Below are 19,961 nucleotides of genomic sequence, written 5' to 3' on the forward strand. Positions count from 1 at the left end.
CGCAGTTCAAAGCCAGCCCAGAAACTAAAAGATATGTGAGACTTTTATCTCTAATCAAATCAACAGCAAACCAGAAGTGGCACTGTGGCTCAAGGGGTAGGGTGGGAGCCTTGAGCTGAAGAGCTCAGAGACAACGCCCAGGCCCAGAGTTCAAGTCCCACGACTGACCAAAAAAAAAAAAAAAGTATATATATATATATATATATATATATATATATACACATACATATATATATACACACACACACACACACACACACATATAGAGAGAGAGAGAAAGACAGACTACTAAATTGTATTCTATATTGTTTTACAGTAACCATTTGGAAACACAATTTTTTCCAGAATGGTTACCACCTTTTATACCACCAAAATTAAGCACATAAAGTTTTAAATTGAACTGATATTGAAATATACTGCATACATATAGATACAGAAATAGGTACAGATTATTATACTTAGCAAATATGTAAGCATATAATTATTATATAAGATGATCAATAAATTTTAATTATGTAAGTTCTATTTCTGTATGTATGCAAAAAAAATGGGGGGCTAAGCTTCCTATCACATACTCTAAACACGAGTGAAGAGTAAAAGCTGTATGTTAAATGTAATTTTCTTCTTTTCTTATAGTAGTAATGACTATATCTTCCTCTCCTTGAAAATTAGCACTCCCTAACAATAGCTTTATATAAACTATTTTTCATTAAGTGCTCCTACTTTCACTTTATTACCCAGTTGAGTGCATAGGAGTCTGGAGTAATTTTCTTTGTATCAAGAAAAGAGCAAAGTTCCGGCTCATGGTATTGGATGAGTAATCGGAAGAGATGGAATGGTCTTCCCTTCAGGGAACAATCTCTAGAAGACAAGAGAAGGAAACATTTTTCATTAATATGTTAGAACCAACCATATCAGTCATCAAAGCCCTTACAATAATCACCTCTTCTCTTCCTCTCCATACCACCACAACATTCCTACAAACCTATCTGGTAAAACCAGGCAAGTGTACAACCACTTCAGGGAGATTCTCCCCAGGTGAACCCAGGCAGTACTCAATTAAGAGGGTAAGAGGAATCACTAAAAATGGCACTCAGCTTATTGTAATAAAGTTAGGGCCTCAGTATCCTTTTCTGCCAAGCAAAAGGAAACTCCTGGGAAGGCCTGAGGCTAGTTCTAGTTTTTATATTCAACCTGGAATATCCTTCAGCAAAAGTGTCAGACTACAAACGAACATTTCAGAATACTCTGGGACTTAGAAACTATACAAGTGGCCTAGGTACCATATCCTCAGAGTGAGTTCCAGAAGATACCAAATGCTCAGCTTACTGAATAACTGTCCTACATAGCCACTTCAGAAAGTTGGGTTAATGTATGTATCACTGTGAGCTAAGTGATGACTAAGTCTTTATTTGGACAGAATGCTTTGATAAGTCATCAGACTCTGCTATCAACTACTACAAAGAAATGAAGCAAGAATGTCACATAATGAAATGGCAAAAATATCTAATATGTAAAGCATAAGTCATCGTAATAAAAGCCAGCACTTACTGAGAAAATGTCATGTGCCAGACACTGTGGCGAGCATTCCACGAAGTTAGTTCATGTTAATTCACCTTGCTAACAAGTAATAGACCAAGCTGGACACCAGAGGCTCACATCTGTAATCCTACTTACTCATGAGGCTGAGATCTGAGTATGGCAGTTTGAAGCCAGACTGGGCAAGAAAGTCTGTAAGACTCTAACTGCCAATTAATCACAGAAAAACTGGATGTGGTACTGTGGTTCAAATGGTAGAGTGCCAGCCTTGAAAAAAAGGGAGCTCAGGGATAGCACCTAGGCCTAGGGTTTGAGCCCTATAACCAGAGATAAAGAAAAAAGTGATGCACCTAAGATTTACATACAAAACATGGGCATTGATGCAACAGTGGTGCTCACTAGACACTATGCTGTGGGTGGAATGGGAGGGAAAAACAGTGTGTGAGAGATGGGATGACAAAAAGAAATATACTCTTAGCTGTGCGCTAGTGGCTCGCACTCACTAGACACTATGCTGTGGGTGGAATGGGAGGGAAAAACAGTGTGTGAGAGATGGGATGACAAAAAGAAATATACTCTTAGCTGTGCGCTAGTGGCTCGCACTCAGGGACAGCACCCAGGCCCAGAGTTCAAGCCCCATAACAGAGAGGAGAGAGGAGAGAGGAGAGAGGAGAGAGGAGAGAGGAGAGAGGAGAGAGGAGAGAGGAGAGAGGAGAGAGGGGAGAGGAGAGAGGAGAGAGGGGAGAGGGGAGAGGGGAGAGGGGAGAGAGGAGAGAGGAGAGAGGAGAGAGGAGAGAGGAGAGAGGAGAGAGGAGAGAGGAGAGAGGAGAGAGGAGAGAGGAGAGAGAGGAGAGAGGAGAGAGGAGAGAGGAGAGAGACAGAGACAGAGACAGAGACAGAGACAAAGAAAGGGAGAAAGGAGGGAGCTCTTCACCTGACATATGTAACTGTAATCCCTCTAAATATCACAATAATAACAATTCAAAATGGAGAAAAAAATAAATTTAAAAAATAGGCATTGAATCATTATGCCACACTGGCTCTCCTCCATATATAAAATCTGATATTTCAGCAATTGCTATTTTGGCTAAAGGACTGGGATATGGCTCAAGTGGGTATAAGCACTTGTCTAACACGTACAAGGCCCCGTGTTCAATCCCCAGTACTGTTCCCCCTCAAAACAAAAGCTATTAAAAAGAGCCGGTGCCATGGCTCACACCTGTAATCTTAGCTACTCAGGTGGCTGAGATCTGAGGATTGCGGTTCAAAGCCAGTCAGGGCACAGTCCATGAGACTCTTATCTCCAATTAACCACCACAAAACTGGAAGTAACACTGTGCCTCAAAGGGGTAGGGTGGTAGCCTTGCACTGAAGAACTCAGGGACAACACCTAGTCCCAGAGTTGAAAGAAAGAAAACAAAAGGTTTCATGTAAACATTAAAGGGCTGTATTCAAGTGGCAAAGCACAAGATGAGCAAACAAGCCAAGTAAAAGAATGAGAGAATAAGGCCCCAAGTTCAAACCCCAGACTGAAAAAAGTAAATATCATAGCATCAACATTATTAAAAATGGATAATAGAAATATCATTATATTTAGTCATTCCTATGCACACATTCCAGAAAAATGTAAACTTCCCCCACAAAACTTGTACACATTCATAGCAACATATTCATAATAGCTCAAAATGAAAACAACCCAAACACCCATCAAATGAGTAAGTAAAATGTATAACATACTTCATTTTATGTAATTACAAATCAGACACATATCTTTGGTGGTTTTTTTTTTTGGTTGGTCATGGGGCTTGAACTCTGGGCCTGATGCTGCCTCTGAGCTCTTTACCTCAAGGTTCTACTACTTTGAGCCACAGCACCACTTCCAGTTTTCTGGTGGCTAATTGGAGATAAGTCTCATGGGTGCCTGGGCTGGCTTTGAACTGCAATCCTCAGACAGATCTCAGCCTCCTGAGTTGCCTAGGATTACAGGCATGAGCCACTAAAGCCACCAATACCACCAGTGCCAGGCTAAGAGATTTTGACTTAATTAAGTAGACAAGCAAGTAAGGAGTAGGAGTAGGAGCTCCACCATTATCCTACTGTACATCCAAGGTCTACAGTGAAGCGATAGTCTAGATTATGTCTAAGGTTCCTTTTAGCTCAAGATTTCTGATCCCCAGCCCTAAAAATTACAATTCTTTCTGACCTTGTGAGTGCCCTATACTGGAGTGACTACAACTACCTCCATGTTTCTCTGGTTTGCCTAGGAAAGCTGGCCCTGATTCCAAATGATTAGTTCCCCTCCACTATCCATTTCCATATCACTGTGTTTTACCTTCCTAAGACTCAATTCGCTTAATACCTTAATCTCTGAGACACGCAGCCCACTGTGATCCCAGCATGTCACATAAGGAGTAATCTCAAAATGTTGCTGTTTACATAAGCACTGTAATACTATTTTTATTTTTTAATTAAAGAATTTATTAACATTGATTTTTACTTCATATTTCAAATGTCATGTTTAACAAGTATTCAAGAAGGGAATCTCTATTTTAAGGTAAAGATACTAAAATACAAAGAGTTATGTTAATGTAACAACTGGAGAGTTATGTTACATATAATATCTTTAGAAATTATTCATTAAAAATGTTTAGCCACAAAAATCAAGGCAAGTAACAATTATGATTAAACGTTTAAAATTATAATTTTTTTAACCTTACCATCAAAATAAACCTAACCATTTTAGTCCAAGGCAAATCGGACCATTAGTCACTTCTGAAACTGTAACTAATCATATTTTACCTGGGAATGTACTTATTCATGATAGCATAAAAGCAGTTGTATAAATCACTTCGTGGCAGCTGAAGATGCACCAGTGGTTTCAGTAGATGTATCCAGCTAAGGGATGTGCTATATTTAATGTTGCGTGATTTACAATAAAAAGTAATTACAGATTCAATATCCAGAAGTAACTCTGATGTCTTCTCCTCTGGCATTAAAAGGTGATCTAGAAAATAAGCATCAGAATAAAGTTATCAAGGATCTAGTAGAGGCTTAGTGATCAAACATACCATTATTTACAAATACACAGTATTATACAAATACATTTAGATCATGACAAAGTAAAATTACACAAAAGCATTTTTTCCTATTTCTGTGTGTGTGTGTGTGTGTGTGTGTGTGTGTGTTCCTAAGAATGAAAGCCTTGTGCATGCTAGGGAAACATTTTAACACTAACATCACATGTATGTGTAATATATACAGTACGTACATATATGTCTTTTTAGCCAATAAGCTAAAATATGAAAGTTAAAAGATGTCCAATGAAAAGATAACTTAAAAAGAGAAGTATACAACTATCCTGAACATCATAACCCAGGATATAATGACACCTGCTCAGCTCTGTTCATCACAACAGCCAAGCGATGGAAACAAGCTAGATGAATGGAGATGAATGCAGATGAATGGAGACAAACAATATGGCATATATTCACAATGGAATTCTACATAGCTAACAGACAAGATAAAATAATGGCATTTGCAGGGAAGTGGATGAATCTAGTGTGAATCATGTTGAGTGAGATAAATCAAGAGCAAAGGAACAAAAGGCATATGGTTTCCTTAATATGTGGCTATTAGATACAAACAGTAGAAGAGTGATGACTCAATATTTGAGTACCCAGTGCTATGGATATGGTATTGGAAATATAAACATAACTACATAGACATAAAAATTTATGAGTCTATGAACATATATAAGGCCATATAGTATGAGACTTAAATGAAAGGATCTCCAGGATATAGAAACAAAAGCCATATAATGAGTGATTGTTGTCCTTAATGTACTATGTTATCTCTCATCTCTTTTGCTGTCCCTTGGTTATCTCATATTGTTACCATATTTTACCTTGTTATCTGATATACTGTATATATGCTTATTTGGTTATTTGAAATAGGATAGGGAAAGAGGGAAAACAAGATGAGGGGCGGGGTGAGGGGAAGAAAATGGGGACCAAGACATGAGAAAGGGTATCAATGTATGTGAAGTAATACACCTTCTACCTGGTGAAAATAATGTAACCCTTCTATTAATTACAATAAAAAATACATGAAAAAAATCAATGTAAATAAATTCTTTAATAAAAATAAGAGAAGTATAAACTAAACTTAATCTGCATTGTGATTTAACAAAGTATGGAGTGATTAGAAACCAATTCATTATTTGTAAGTTTTTCAATAATAAATCATAATCTACAGTTTATCCCCTTTTAGAACACAGCCCCTTTAATTTGAACACTGTAGATTTTCATACACATCTCTAGTTATACAAAAACAGGTTTTAAAATGTGGTAAGAGTATACATATAGGGCCAGAAAATACAGTTTAGTCATACAGTCTCTGCCTAGCATGCACAAGGCCAAAGTTCACAGCAAAATGATAAAAGTATATAAAAAATTAATACATGTGTCAAAGGCAGTAAAAAATAAGGCTCCTGTAATTTCTTAAGAATTTTAAAAGAGATAAAACTATTTATAAGTCCTTTAGAAATCAATGTACCACAAGTTATAAAAGGAAAACAATTCTTAAACTTACCAATAAGTTCTAGGCAATCTTTATGAATAATGTTCTGTTCTGGCAGGTCTAAAATACCATCCCATGATGCCAAGCTATCACCTTTTCCTGCAACATTCAGAGCAATCTGGAAGAAAGATTTAAAAAGAAACAGATTCATATGGTATTTCTTATTTTTGGAAAATATGCTGTAATAATTTTATTCAGGAATAACAACCAAGATTACAAAGTAAAGTATCTGTGCTCAACCAAATGCTGAACCTTTGGTGACATGACTATAAACCAAAAGGATTATTTTAAATTCTCCTCTATTAGATTTTACTGTTTCATATTGAGTTAGTGAAAAATACAGAATCTTTATATAGTTACACATGTAAGTATTTCAAGTGATCTTCTACAAAGAATGTAATACTCACAAAGACAACTAAAGAATACAATATAAGGCTGGGAGTTTGACCGTTGTAGAGTGCTTGCCTAGCATGCATAAAGACCTGGGTTCAATTCCTCGGTATCATGCACATAGAAAAGCCAGAAGTGGTGCTATGGTAGAGCTCTAGCCTTGAGAAAGCCCAAGGACAGTGTTCAGGCCCTGAGCTCAAGCCCAGAACTGGCAAAAAAAAAAAAAATACAATCTAAATACTTGAATTAACAAAATGTTCTTTATAATATTTTTAAAGAATGTACAAGTACAACATATTTATCAAAAGGCTAAAATGATTTATGAACCAAATTCAACAAGCAGGCCCTTAGAATTCAAAATAAATTTCATGTAAAATACGAATGTAAAACAGCTGAATAAATTATTGTAATACTAAGTGATTACTATTCTCTAATTGTTTAATGGTCTTTGGTTACTTTAAAAGTCTTTAGAGTGGAACACTGATGGCTTACATCTATAATCCCACTGAGGAGGGTGAGATCTAAAGATCCCAGTTCAAAGCCAGCCTGGTCAGGAAGGTCTATGAGACTCTTATGTCCAATTAAGTACCAACAAGCCAGAAGTAGAGATGTGAGTCAAATGGAAAAGAACTAGCCTTGAGCCAAAAAAAAAAAAAACCCTCAGGGATAGTGAGCAGACCCTCAATTAAAACCCTAAGACTGGCCAAAAAAAAAAAAGCTGAGATCATTCCAAATGAGATATTATATTCCTTACTTTACTCACTGGTTATATTCCCCCATTTCAATGAACTATTGTCATAAAAATCATCCTCCAAAAGGTGTGGCTCAACTGGTAATGTACCAGTCTAGCAAGCATGAAGCCCAGAGTTCAAGCCCCATTATAAGAGAGGGAAAAAAAGATACCAATTAAAACAAGAACCACTACAGAGGCACATATTTTAATAAAATATTAGCAAAACTTTTTTTTTTATTGCCAGTCCTGGGGCTTGAACTCAGAGCATGAACATTGTCCTTGGGCTCTCTCAAGGCTATAGCTCTGCCACTTAAGCAACACTTCTGGCTTTTTTCTATGTATGTGGTACTGAGGAATTGAACCCAGGCTTAGATGCATGCTAGGCAAGCACTATAACAGTAGGCAAAACTTCTGGCCTTTAACAAATTTTTTGAATATAGTATGCTCAAAAAATAATAAAGGTTTGGCCGGGAGTTTGGCCTAGTGGTAGAGTGCTTGCGTAGCATGCATGAATACACGGGTTCGATTCCTCGGTACCACATACATAGAAAAAAGCCGGAAGTGGTGCTGAAGCTCAAGTGGTAGAGCTCTAGCATTGAGAAAGTCCAAGGAAAGTGCTCAGGCCCTGAGCCCAAGCCCAAGACTGGCAAAAAAAAAAATAAAATAAATAATAATAATAATAAAGGTTTTCCAAAAAGCTGAAAATAATTTTTGAAAAATAATAAATGGTTATACTTTTCTTATTTTAGTTTGTTGTTACCTTCCAAACTTTGGGCCTCAGATCAGCAGGCAGTGGTCTCCCTTGAATTATATTTCTCAAAGTTTCAAGATCACAACCTCCTGCATCCAGAGCTTCTTCAAGATCCTTTTCCCTAAAAAACAAGCAAACAAACAAAAAACACCCACAAAAAACAAATCCAATTGTTTCAAGTTCTTTTGTTTCAAGTCCTTACTTAAGATTCATTAGTAGGCATGGTATGTCTTAAGATAAAAAGGTTCTTGGCAGTGCAAATGTAATGTCAAGGTGTACACCAACTAAATGGCAGATCTACAATAAATTGAGCAGATGTACAAAGAAAAGTTACATGGATAATAAATATAAAAAGAAATATTCAACATTCTTAGCCATAAAGGAAATATACCAGCGATTCCATCATTATAAAACAATCCTTACCAATGTTGGTAAGGATGTTGGAGAAAAAGTAACCCTTATACTGTAGATTGTTGGTGGTAATGTAAATTAGCACAGCCATTGTGGAAATCAGTGTGGAGGTTCCTAAAAAAAAACTTAAAATAGGGGCAGGGAGTTTGGCCTAGTGGGAGAGTGCTTGCCTAGCATGCATAAAACCCTGGATTCAATCCTTTGGTATTACATACACAGAAAAAACCGCAAGTCTACTATTGTTCAATCTAGCCTTGAGAAAGCTCAAGGATAGTACCCAGGCCCAGAGTTCAAGCTGCAGGACAGAAAAAAAAAAATTAAAAATAGAACAACATGCCATGTGATCTCACTCCACCAATCTTCAATATATAACTGAAGGAGCATTAAGTCAACAACACCATCCCAGCACACTCATGTTTACCACAGGATGAGTCAAAATAGCCAAAACAGATATGTAGGATCAGTCTACATATTTAACAATTGAGAAATAATGAACACATGGCATATATATACACACACAGTAGAGTGTTATCTAGACATATAGAAGCATAGAATCATTTTAATGGATAGAACTGGAGGTGAAGTAAGCTAGAGTTAGAAAGACAAATATTGCATGTTCATCTCATATCCAGACTGAGGAAGAAAATTAAATGACACATGTAAAATGGGGGGACTGTTTGGGAGAGAGAGGAAAGTGAAAAGGTAAATATTGTCCAAGTTCTTCATATGCATGTATGAGGACAGAATGAAACATATTTAAAAATTCTCTAAAAAGGCTAAGGGAAGAGGGATAAGAAAGAGTAATAGTGTGAATCTGATCAAAGGACACTATATGTAGGTATCAAAAGGAACCCCTTTTGTACAATTAATATATATTAGGAACAAGAAAAAAAAAGAGGAACATTTTGATCTTTTAGTATATGATTAACAAAATGCTGAAAGGAAAATAGAGGAAGCAGGGTGTGGGTGGCTCACACCTGTAATCCTAGCTACTCAGGAGGCTGAGATCTGTGCATCGCAATTCAAAGCTAGCCAAGCACAGAAGTCCTTGAGACTCTTATCTCCAATTAACTGCCAGGAAACTGGAAGTGGCTCAAGTGGTAGGGCTTAGGGACAGTGCCCAGGCCCAGAAGTCAAGCCCCATAATCAACAAAAAATAAAAGTGTGACTGAAAAGAAGAACTGAAAACATCAAATAAATGAACTAGGATTTTTCTACTTTTCAGTACAAAAACTTTACATTCTTTTTAAAATTAACTTTGCCAAATTCCTTACTATTCCAGACAACAAAGCCAGCAAGGTGTGTGTTGGGGGGGGGGGGAATAGGAAGAGACTCCCCATCCTTAAAGTAGTTTTTTAAATCACAATAATGGACAAGAACATCTTGTTGGTTCAGCTGTTGTTGAGTTTTTTGATGTTGTCCCCAAGCGAATCACAAATTGTGGTCTCCCAGTACATTCATGAGCAAAAACTCCTGAGAAAACCAGAAAATGCAACACCTCTACACCTTATATAGTAAAAAAAAAAAAAACATACTGGTCACAAACCTAAATAATTAAAATAACATTGGCTTCTGAGCAAGGCAAAGGTTCAGTTTCAGACCTTCAACATAACAAATGTGTTTGAAAAGGTAGTTAAGAACTGAAAACTGTGGCATTTAATGGAAGAGCCAGCAGAGAAAGGAACTGTCCATGGCATTCATGTTTTCTATAGAATCTTTCCCCTAGGCCAACTACTCATAAGCAAATACTCGCAATTAAAATGCACAAAAGCAAATGAATGTGGTTGTAAGCAGATTATGCCAAGACTATTTAGCAGTTTTTCTACTGACCTTACAAGCTAAAGGCTGACACAAATATACTACACATTCAAACTAGCTCTTAAAATAGAAAAACACAGGCCTGCTTATTTATTTTAGTAAGTATGTAAAAAAAGTAACTGTTTCCTTTGTTCGGAAAGTTAAAAATAAAGCAAATTCAAAGTTTTACAGGTAAAAAGAGAAGCCTGCCTCCTTCACTGTCTGACTTTGAATCTGTTTTCTATATTAGAATACCACAGGTTATGTCAATGATCACCACAACATATATTAAAATCATAAATATCACAAGTTGCTTCAAATAAAATCTTCCAGATATTCCCCTCATTTGATATTTTGTGGTAGAATTATCTAACTTAAGCACTATACCACAAGTTGCTTTATAATTATACCTAGGCAAACAATGCAATTAGATTTATAGGGAATTAGTTCATGTTTATATTCAAGGCAATAACTTATATTTTGTTTCCTCAACCAAATGGTGAGTAACTTGTAACATATGGAGAATTTATACAATACATGCGTACTGGGTTATTTGAAGTCAGATAGGGAAAGGAGGAAAACAAGATGAAGGGAGGGGGTAGGGGGAGAGAAATGGGACCAAGACATGAGAAAGGGTATCAATGTTTGTGAAGTCATGCATCTTCTATCTGGTGAATATAATGTAACCCTTCTACTAATTACAATAAAAAATATATGAAACAAAAAGAAAAGATTTGTTCTAGGTGCTGGTGGCTCCCCCTAAGCTGCTGGCTCAGGTCTCAGGAGGCCTAGATCTAAGCGTATCAGTTGGAAGCCAGGACCAGCAGGAAAGGCCTTGAGACTCTTATCTCCAATAAGCCACCAGAAAACTAGAACTGGAGCTGTGGCTCAAAACAGTAAAGCAATAGCCTTGAGCAAAAATGCTCAGGGACAGCACCCAGACCCTAAGTTCATCTCCTACCCCCTTAAAATATATGGGGAAAAAAAAGATTTTACCAATTATATTCACTTTATAAGATGTGCTGAACAATAAAACCTTCAATGGAAGTAAAAAAAAAAAAAAAGAAGTAAAACTAGATTAAATAAAAAATATACTCATTACCTCATTATGAAATGGTACAACACCTTAATCATCATAAAATTATATTTAAATAAAAACTAACTTCGATACACTGTATTCCAAAAACTAAAAAATTTACAGAATATCTCTCACTTGTAAATACAATTAAACTCTTTTGTAAACTGTCTTTTTCTCAACTATGCTCTAGAAATGTTTTTCCTTAATTGTGAGACTAGTGTGAATTGTTTCACTGTAGATACTGTCACCAAACCGAACATAAAAAGAAGACTTATAATCACCTACTACTTTTTTTCCCATATACATAGAAACCTGATGCCTGTATTAATCACTCCAGGTTCCAACCATGGCAACTACTCATTTACTGTGTGTCTCTATGTATTTACCTATCTGGACATTTCATATAAATGGAATCACATAACATGAGGCCTCTGCACACAGCCCCTTCTCAAACTGTGTTACAAAATTCCATTCTATTCAGCTAGAACACGTAATTTGAAAAAACACTGGTATTTAGGTATCTTCTTTTTTTTATGCTGTCTTTTTTCCATATATTTTATTGTAATTAATAGAAGGGTTACATTATATTCACCAGGCAGAAATATGCATTACTTCACAAACATTGATACCCTTTCTCATGTCTTGGTCCCCATTTCCCTCTCCCCACCCCCGGTATTTAGGTATCTTCTGAAGTATTCCATCTTCTTCATGTAGTATTCCATCTGGCAAAATGATGAAAAACATGGGTGGGGAGTTTGGCCTAGTGGTAGAGTGCTTGCCTAGCATGCACGAAGACCCGGGTTCGATTCCTCAGTACCACATGCATAGAAAAAGCTGGAAGTGGTGCTGTGGCTCAAGTGGTAGAGCTCTAGCCTTGAGAAAGTCCAAGGACAGTGCTCAGGCCCTGAGCTCAAGCCCAGGACTGGCAAACAAACAAACAAAAAAAGATGAAAAACATTTAAGTGTCCAAACAAACCACTATATTGCAAAGCTCTGGTTTTAAAACTGTTTCTACTGTTTTAAAACTGTTTCTACTATTATCTTAACACCTTACACAGCTTGAATATAACCAGTATTCTGCAAATGTTTTTTGAACTACAAATGCTTTGCTCAATTACTTTGCTTCTTAATACATAAAGGAGGGCATTGTCTTTGCTTTATACCAAGTAGAATTCACGTATCAGCACTATCCAACAGAAATACTTTGTCAAGCCTATTTTATCAATTCTGTTCAGAATTCTCTTCTTCATAAATCGGCTGTACATTACAGCATATTTAACTGGGTGCTCTGGAATTAACTCAATTGTCTCACTGAATTTATACAGGAAATTCATTTATTTGCTCACTACAGTGAGTGTTATGTGCATCTATGAATTAATTAAAATGTTTTTCTTTAGCATGTAAAATCCAGTTACTAATCTTAATATTACTATTAAAACTACCGGAAAGAAAGCCTGAAAACTGAATATTTAAGAATTATCTCTTTTTTCTTTTGTCGGTGGTGGAGCTTGAACTCTGGGCATGGGTGCTGTCCCTGAGCTCTTCAGCTCAAGGCTGGTGCTCTACCACATATGAGCCACAGCACCACTTTCAGTTTTCTGATGGTTAATTGGCAGTAAGAGTCTCACAGACTTTTATGCTCTGGCTGGCGTTGAATTGTGATCCTTAGATCTCAGCCTCCTGAATAGCTAGGATTACAAGCATGAGCCACCAGTGTCCGGCAGGAACTATCTTAAAAACTATAAAATCTGCATTAAAATTGACTTTAATGTGAATAATAGTGACAAAAAATACTAAGTTATCAGGCAGGGCGGCATGGCTCATCCCTATAATCCTAGCTACTTAGGAGGCTGAGATCTGGAGTCACATGGTTCAAAGGCAGCCTGTGCACTAAAGTCCATGAGACTCTTATTTGCAATTAATCAGTAGAAAATGGGAAGTGGCCCTGTGGCTCCAGGAGTAGGGTGGTAGCCTTAAGTTGAAGAGCTCAAGGACAACACCCAGACCCAGAGTTCAAGCCCCATAACCAACAACCATATCTACAACAACAAAAACAAAAAACTAAATTTTCCAACTTTTTTTTCATAAGTTCTCTTCAATTTCCTTTTCTGATTTCCCTCTGATTGTAATTTTTTATGCCAATACTGGGCTTGAATGCAGGGTCTGGATTATGTCCCTTAGCTTCTTTGTCCCTTAGCTTTTGTATTCTACCACTGGGCCACAGCTCCATTTCTAGCTTTTTGGCAGTTAATTGGATATGAGTCTCACAGACTTTCCAGGGCTAGCTTCAAACCTCAATCCTCAAATCTTGATCTCCTCATAAGTTATGATTACGGGCAAGAGCCATCAGTGCCCAGATCTGATTACATTTTTTTTTTCAATCTAACAGCTTCCACTGAATAATCCCTTATTAAAGAAATGAAGTCGTGGAAGTGGTGCTGTGGCTCAAAGGGTAGGGAAGTAGCCCTGAGCTGAAGAGCTCAGAGACAACATCCAGGCCCAGAGTTCTAGTCCCATGACTGATGAAAGAAAGAAAAGAATGAAGAGAGAGAGAGAGAGAGAGAGAGAGAGAGAGAGAGAGAGAGAGAGAGAGAGAGAGAGAGAGAGAGAGAGAGGGGAAGGGAGAAAGGGAGAAAGAAAGAGAGAAACAGAGAGAAAGTAAGTTGCTGCTTTTCCTCCTCCTCTTCTATCTTCATCACCATCATCAACAGCAGCATCCTCTTCTACAGTGTCCAAGGTGGCCTCAACCTTCTGAGCTAAAGTAACCCTCCCACCTCAGCCTCCTCAATAGTGGGACAACAGGTGCATGCCACCTCACAGGGCTTTCTCTTTATTTTCCCTAAGGTAATACCTAGCCTTCCAGTCTCACTAGCTGCCAGCAACCTTCTTAAATGGTTTCTTTCATATTAAACATAATTTATCGTATCACTCCTAAAATAGCAATACATGGGGCTGGGAGTGTGGTCTAGTGGTAGAGTGCTTGCCTAGTAAACATGAAGACCCAGCTTCCATTACTCAGTATCCCATACACAGAAAAAGCTGGAAGTGGTGTTGTGGCTCAAGTGGTAGAGCGCTAGTCTTGAGAAAGCCAAAAGACAGTGCTCACGCCCTGAGTTCAAGCCCCAGGACTGGCAAAAAAAATAAAATAAAATAGCAATAAGGGACATTTTTTATCTTTTCTCATAGTTTAATAATTATGAGGTTGGAGCATTGAGATACTATTACAAAATGTTCAAAACTTTAAAAAGAACCCATTGACACCAATCATAGTGGAACATGTGGTGGTACACGGCTACAGTCCCAATCTGGGAAGTGGAGACAGAAGGACAGATTTGTAGCCAGCCTGGACTACACATAATATCAGGCCAGCCTAAACTATACAGCGACACTCTGCCTATAGATAGATAGATAAATAAAGACTTGGCTGGAGTTTCAGAAAGGTAGCAAGCTTAAGGAATTTCTAATCAACCTGGCAGACAAACTTCTGCAACTTCCTTCTTTGTTTTTTTTAACTGAATTCTTTTTTGGAACCAGGGATCAAACTTGGGACAATGGTGCCACTGAGCTACATCCCAGCCCAACTTTTTTTTTTTTTTGGCCTGGCTTGGGGCTTGAACTCTGAGCCTGGGCGTTGCCCTGAGCTTCTTGGGCTCAAGGCTAGCCCTCTACTAATTGAGTCACATCCTGAAACTTATCTCCAACTAACCTGCAAAAGGCTAGAAATAGAGATGTGCCTCAACATAAGGCCCTGAATTCAAACCCTAGAGCCAGCATAAAACAAAACAACACAGGAAGTTGAGGGATGAAGATATGAGTCAAATTCTAAAGTATATGCCACTAAGGGCAAGGCTATAAGTTCAATCCCCAGTACTGCCAGAGCTGAAAAAGAAAAGGAAGAAGAGAGAGAGGGAAGGAAAATGAAGCACAGAAGTCAGGAATTGTATTTGGAATGCCAGCTCACCAAGCTACTCCACATAGCTGTACAAGTCTGCACACATTCACTCAATATTTATTGAGCTACCTACCAGTCACTGCCCTTGAGAAGTTCACTGCCTAAAGAACAATGATAAATAATGTAAATTGTGAATTTATTATGTAAGTATTTATGTAAGTAATTTATTATGCTAATTGAAGTGTGGTCCACAAACCAGCCAATGACCTAGTTAGAAATGCCCAAAATCTTCTAAAACAGTATTTGCATTTTAAAAAGAAATCCAGGGGCTGGGAGTTTGGCCTAGAGGTAATAGTGTTTGCCTAGCATGCACGAAGACCCAGATTCGATTCCTCGGTACGACATACATAGAAAAAAGCTGGAAGTGGTTCTGAGGCTCAAGTGGTAGAGCTCTAGCCTTGAGAAAGTCCAAGGACAGTGCTCAGGCCCTGAGCTCAAGCCCAGGACTGCCCCCACCCCCCAAAAAAAGAAAAGAAATCCAGGTAACCAAAGCACATATAAGTTTTGGAAATCACTGATTTAGAAGATAACAACTGAAAGCTAGTAAAAATAATAATCTAAGAATCCAAGTTCGTTGAAGCCTCTCACACCTTCTCCTGACTCTACAAAGAATGTATACAAATCAGGCAGTGGCTCACCTCTGTAATCACTGCTACTTGGGAGGCAGAGTTAAAAAGCCTGTGGAAAAAAGGCAAAGCTTGAGGTATTATCTAAAAAAGTAACTAAAGCAGTAGGAGTATGACTGCAGAAGCAGATCAAGCATGAGGTCCTGAGACCAAATTAGTATAAAAATAAAAAAGAAATCCTAGTTACTCAGGAGGCTGAGATCTGAGGACCGAGGTTCAAAGCCAGCCCAGGCACTAAAAAGTCCATGAGACTCTTATCTCCAACTAATCATCAGAAAACCTGAGGGGCAGGGCAGTAGCCTTGAGCTCAAGAGCTCAGGGACAGTGCCCAGGTCCAGAATTCAAGTCCCATGACCAACCAAAAATAAAATAAAAAAGAATGTAATAAAGTTGGGGTGGGGGATGGTGATAAGAGTTTGAACTGAGGGCTTCAAGCTTGTTAGGCATGTTTTCCACCATCTGATCCATGTCCCCAGCCCAAACATGGACTTTTAACAAAGTTTATCTAGTTGAACATTTGAAGTAAACTGAGAAATAGTACTAACAACAGAGAAAGCAGGAAAAATTTATAAAAACCAAATTCAAATAGAGCTGGCCATGTAGGCTCATTCAATATAGCAATAATCAACAGTATCTGTCTAAAGAGAGATAAGGGTTACACTATATTATAGTAGCCCAAAAGTAATGGTCTGTCAAAAATGACTCATCTAACTAGATCATAAATTCTTGGAGGTCAGGGACCTAGTTTTAATCTAGCACACTTACATTTGTAAAATGAGTGACCCTGGTCACTAAGGTGAGTTTTTGCTAGGTGGTAAAGAAACACAGTTTAGAAAAACGGTCCACTGGACAAAATTTAAAATGTGACACTCTTTTTCTAAAACTTAAAAGTATTACAATTCTTTAACAATCAATTCACTAAAAAGAGGTTCTACTGAGTATTGCTCTAATCCCAAGGTCCTTCCTATATTTACTTATTTCACATCTGGTGAACTGATGAGAAGAAAGGCAGAAAAAGAAAAATTAAAAGAGAATGAAGGGAAAACAAAAAGCCCAACAAAACATTTAGGATTCCTCCAATTACGAAAGTAAAATAAGCAGGTGTGAGGAGCCACACCAAAGATACAATAACCCTAGAAGAGAATAAATGCTACCTCTAATAGCCATTCACTCCACATCCCTTGTCCAGGTCCAGGCACATGTAAGCATACTAACCTAAAAACTTCCTTAAAACACTTTAGCTCTAGAAATATTTCCCCCAAATGCCCCTCAATCAATTGACTACAGGAAGTCTATAATAATCTTCTAAAACTGCAAAGTGCATGTTAGAACCTTCCATGTCTCTTTCTGGAAAGTTCTGCAATGTTGACATCAGTGGTGCATGCGCTCGCACTAGAGCTTGAACTCAAGGCCTTACACACTTGTATGGCTTTTTCACTCACAGTTGGCACTCTACCACTTAAGCCATTCCACCAAAATGCCAGCATTTTGCTAGTTAAATGGAGATAGAGTCCAATTTTTCTACCCATGCTGGTGTCCACTCTCAATAGTCAGATGTCAATCACTTGATCAGCTAGGATCATGTGAGATTTTTTTTTTTTTTGGGTAGGTCAGGGGGCTTAACTCTGGGCCTGGGTGCTGTCTCTGAGCTATTCAGCTCAAGACTACCACCCTACCTTTGGAACCACAGCCCCACTTCCCATTTTCTAGTAATTAATTGGAGATAAGAGTCTCACATTCTTTAGTGCCTGGGCTGGCTTTGAACCACGATCCTCAGATCTCAGGCTCCTGAGTAGGATTACAGGTGTGAGCCACCACACCCAGCTGAGACACTCATTTTTTTTAAACATATAGAATTTATTTATTTTTTGCAGTCGTGGGGACTGAACCCAGGGCCTGAGCACTGGCTTTGGGCTTTCTCAAGGCTAGAACTCTACCACTTGAGCCACAGTACCACTTCCAGCTTTTTTCTTTATATGTGGTACGGAGGAATGGAACCCAGGTCTTCATGCATGCTAGGCAAGCACTCTTACCACTAGTCCAAATTCCCAGCCCAAGAGAGATACTCATTTTTAAAAAGAATTCTGTAACCCATTAAGACTTTTTTAAACCCCAGCAGTACAAAAAGTTAAAAACCAAACAACAAAAAATTTGTGTATTGTTTTCCCAGACCTATATTTCTACAACTTGCCTTCAGGCATGCAGTTCATTATTAACTCTAACAAACCATTTCTGTCTCTGCACTATCCAATATTTTAATCATCAGCCATGTACAATATTTAACATTTGAAATGTGGTTAGACAAAAATGAAATGTAGGCTAAATGTGAGATACACACTGGATTTCGAATAACTGGGTCAAAAATGAGGTGAAATTATTTTTAGCAATGATTTGTATGTCGAAAATAACATGTTGGGTACATTAAAAAATTGATTATGAGAACTTTCAACTTTTTATTAGCTAACAGAAAAATATAAATTATATACATGACTTACATTTTATTTTTTTTCCAATTCTGGGGGTCAAACTCAGGGCCTAATTAATGTTCTTGGGCTTTCTCGAGAATAGAGCTCTACCACTTGAGCCACAGCACCACTTCCAGTTTCTTCTATGTATGTGGGAAGGACGTATTAAACACAGTCTTTGTGCATGCTAGGCAAGTACTCTATCAATAGGCCAAACTCCCTTCCTCATATTTTATTTCTTTAGAACAGCTTTTGGTGTAAATCCTACCTATTTTTCAAGTTCCAATTCAATCACCACCGCTTCCCTAAAGCTTTTCCCAGTGAGTCCATGTGGAACTTTATTCACACTTCCAAAGGATGAGATTAATTTTATAGTATTACAAAGCGTACCTGTCATAGTCCTCCAAGTAAAATATAACCAAACTGGAGAAACCATATCTAGGTCATCCTTGGTTTTTCGCCTACACCTTGGAGTGTAGTAGATAATGCTTAGTATCTAGCAACCAAGGTGATTTTTTTTTCTTTGCAAATTAAAGTCGATCTCTACCACTGCTTTGTACTGTTTTGTGCTTGTGTTTGGTAAACAGGAGTGACAATGAACAGCATACATGTAATACGAACTCCATAACGTCAGTACACTCGGATCAACTATAATAATTACGTTCTCTAAAACAAACGACCTTAGGGTAGGTACATCGAACTGTGAATCGAAACGATTTCAACAGTGGGAGGGTTTCTGAAAGATTCGTAAGACTGGGTGAGTAATGCCTACCAAGAGATTACTGTAGGTCCTTCCCACAACTCTGGGGACAAATCAGGTAAGCATGCAAAGCCTTGGGAGCGACAAAAACAAAGTTCCACATATGCACTCAACGCTGTGAAACCAAGCTGTAAGGAAAGGGTTAGGGAGGAATAGGACAAACTTACGCAAACACTGGAAAAGCAAAGCGCTGGTAGAGGGCTGAGAACCCGGGTTTGGTTGACGTCTTATTTTTTAACCGGGAGAAGAAGAAAAGCAATCTCCTCGGCGTGTGGGAAGGGATATTTCTGGGTGTCATCCCTGAACCCTCGGGCGAAGGTCTCAGGGCTGGGACGACTTCAAGAGGGCTTCGAGTGGTAATCCCAGAACCTCGGATCCGCAGCCAAGGAACTTCCTTCTGCCCCCGCCTACTCCCCGGAGTCCCCCGGAGACCTCCGGCCGACCCCGGCCCGACGCTAGCCCTCCGCAGCACGCTGGGCGGACGGGTGGACGCGGGCGGAGGGCTGGGCTGGGCCCGGGCCAGGACGGCCCCGGCTCCCTCCCCGCCCAGTCCCGGCTCCCCGCAGCGGGTCTCCGAAGGCGGCCGGGAGCCCGCGGGCAGGGGGCGGGGCAGGACGCGGCTCCCCGCCGGGGAGCGGGCGGCGCTCCGTGCCAGCGCCCGCCGGGACCTCCGCACCCGCAGGATGGGGAGGGGGAAGAGCAAGGGGCCGGGGCCAGCCCGTCCTGGGCTCTCACTCACCAGCCGTCGCCGCCCGACGTTGGCAGTGGCAGGACCTCTTCTCCTTCCGCCATTGCTGTTGACGTCCACGTCACTTTGCCGAAAAGTAGATCTGGCGCCGAGAAGGACTCTGAGACCCAACGTCGTAAAAAGGACTTCGGAA

General features: G+C 38.9%; 1 protein-coding gene across 2 annotated transcripts in view; it reads right to left on the minus strand.

Annotated features, from left to right (window-relative positions):
* Window positions 1-19,924, minus strand: part of Tbc1d23 (TBC1 domain family member 23) — a 55,432-nt gene extending 35,508 nt beyond the window's left edge. For both annotated transcript variants that reach the window (XM_090347310.1, XM_090347302.1), the window contains exons 1-5: window positions 19,820-19,924; window positions 8,001-8,112; window positions 6,130-6,235; window positions 4,339-4,543; window positions 738-861 (exon numbers count right to left, since the gene is read on the minus strand). In XM_090347310.1, coding sequence (XP_090203436.1) covers window positions 738-861; window positions 4,339-4,543; window positions 6,130-6,235; window positions 8,001-8,112; window positions 19,820-19,872 — 600 coding nt within the window. In that variant the 5' untranslated portion in view covers window positions 19,873-19,924. The remainder of the gene's footprint in view (window positions 1-737; window positions 862-4,338; window positions 4,544-6,129; window positions 6,236-8,000; window positions 8,113-19,819) is intronic.
* Between the last annotated feature and the right edge of the window lie 37 nt (window positions 19,925-19,961).

Source organism: Megascapheus bottae, chromosome 1, assembly GCF_031878675.1.
Source record: "Megascapheus bottae isolate mThoBot1 chromosome 1, mThoBot2.hap1, whole genome shotgun sequence".
Taxonomy (NCBI): Eukaryota; Metazoa; Chordata; class Mammalia; order Rodentia; family Geomyidae; genus Megascapheus; species Megascapheus bottae.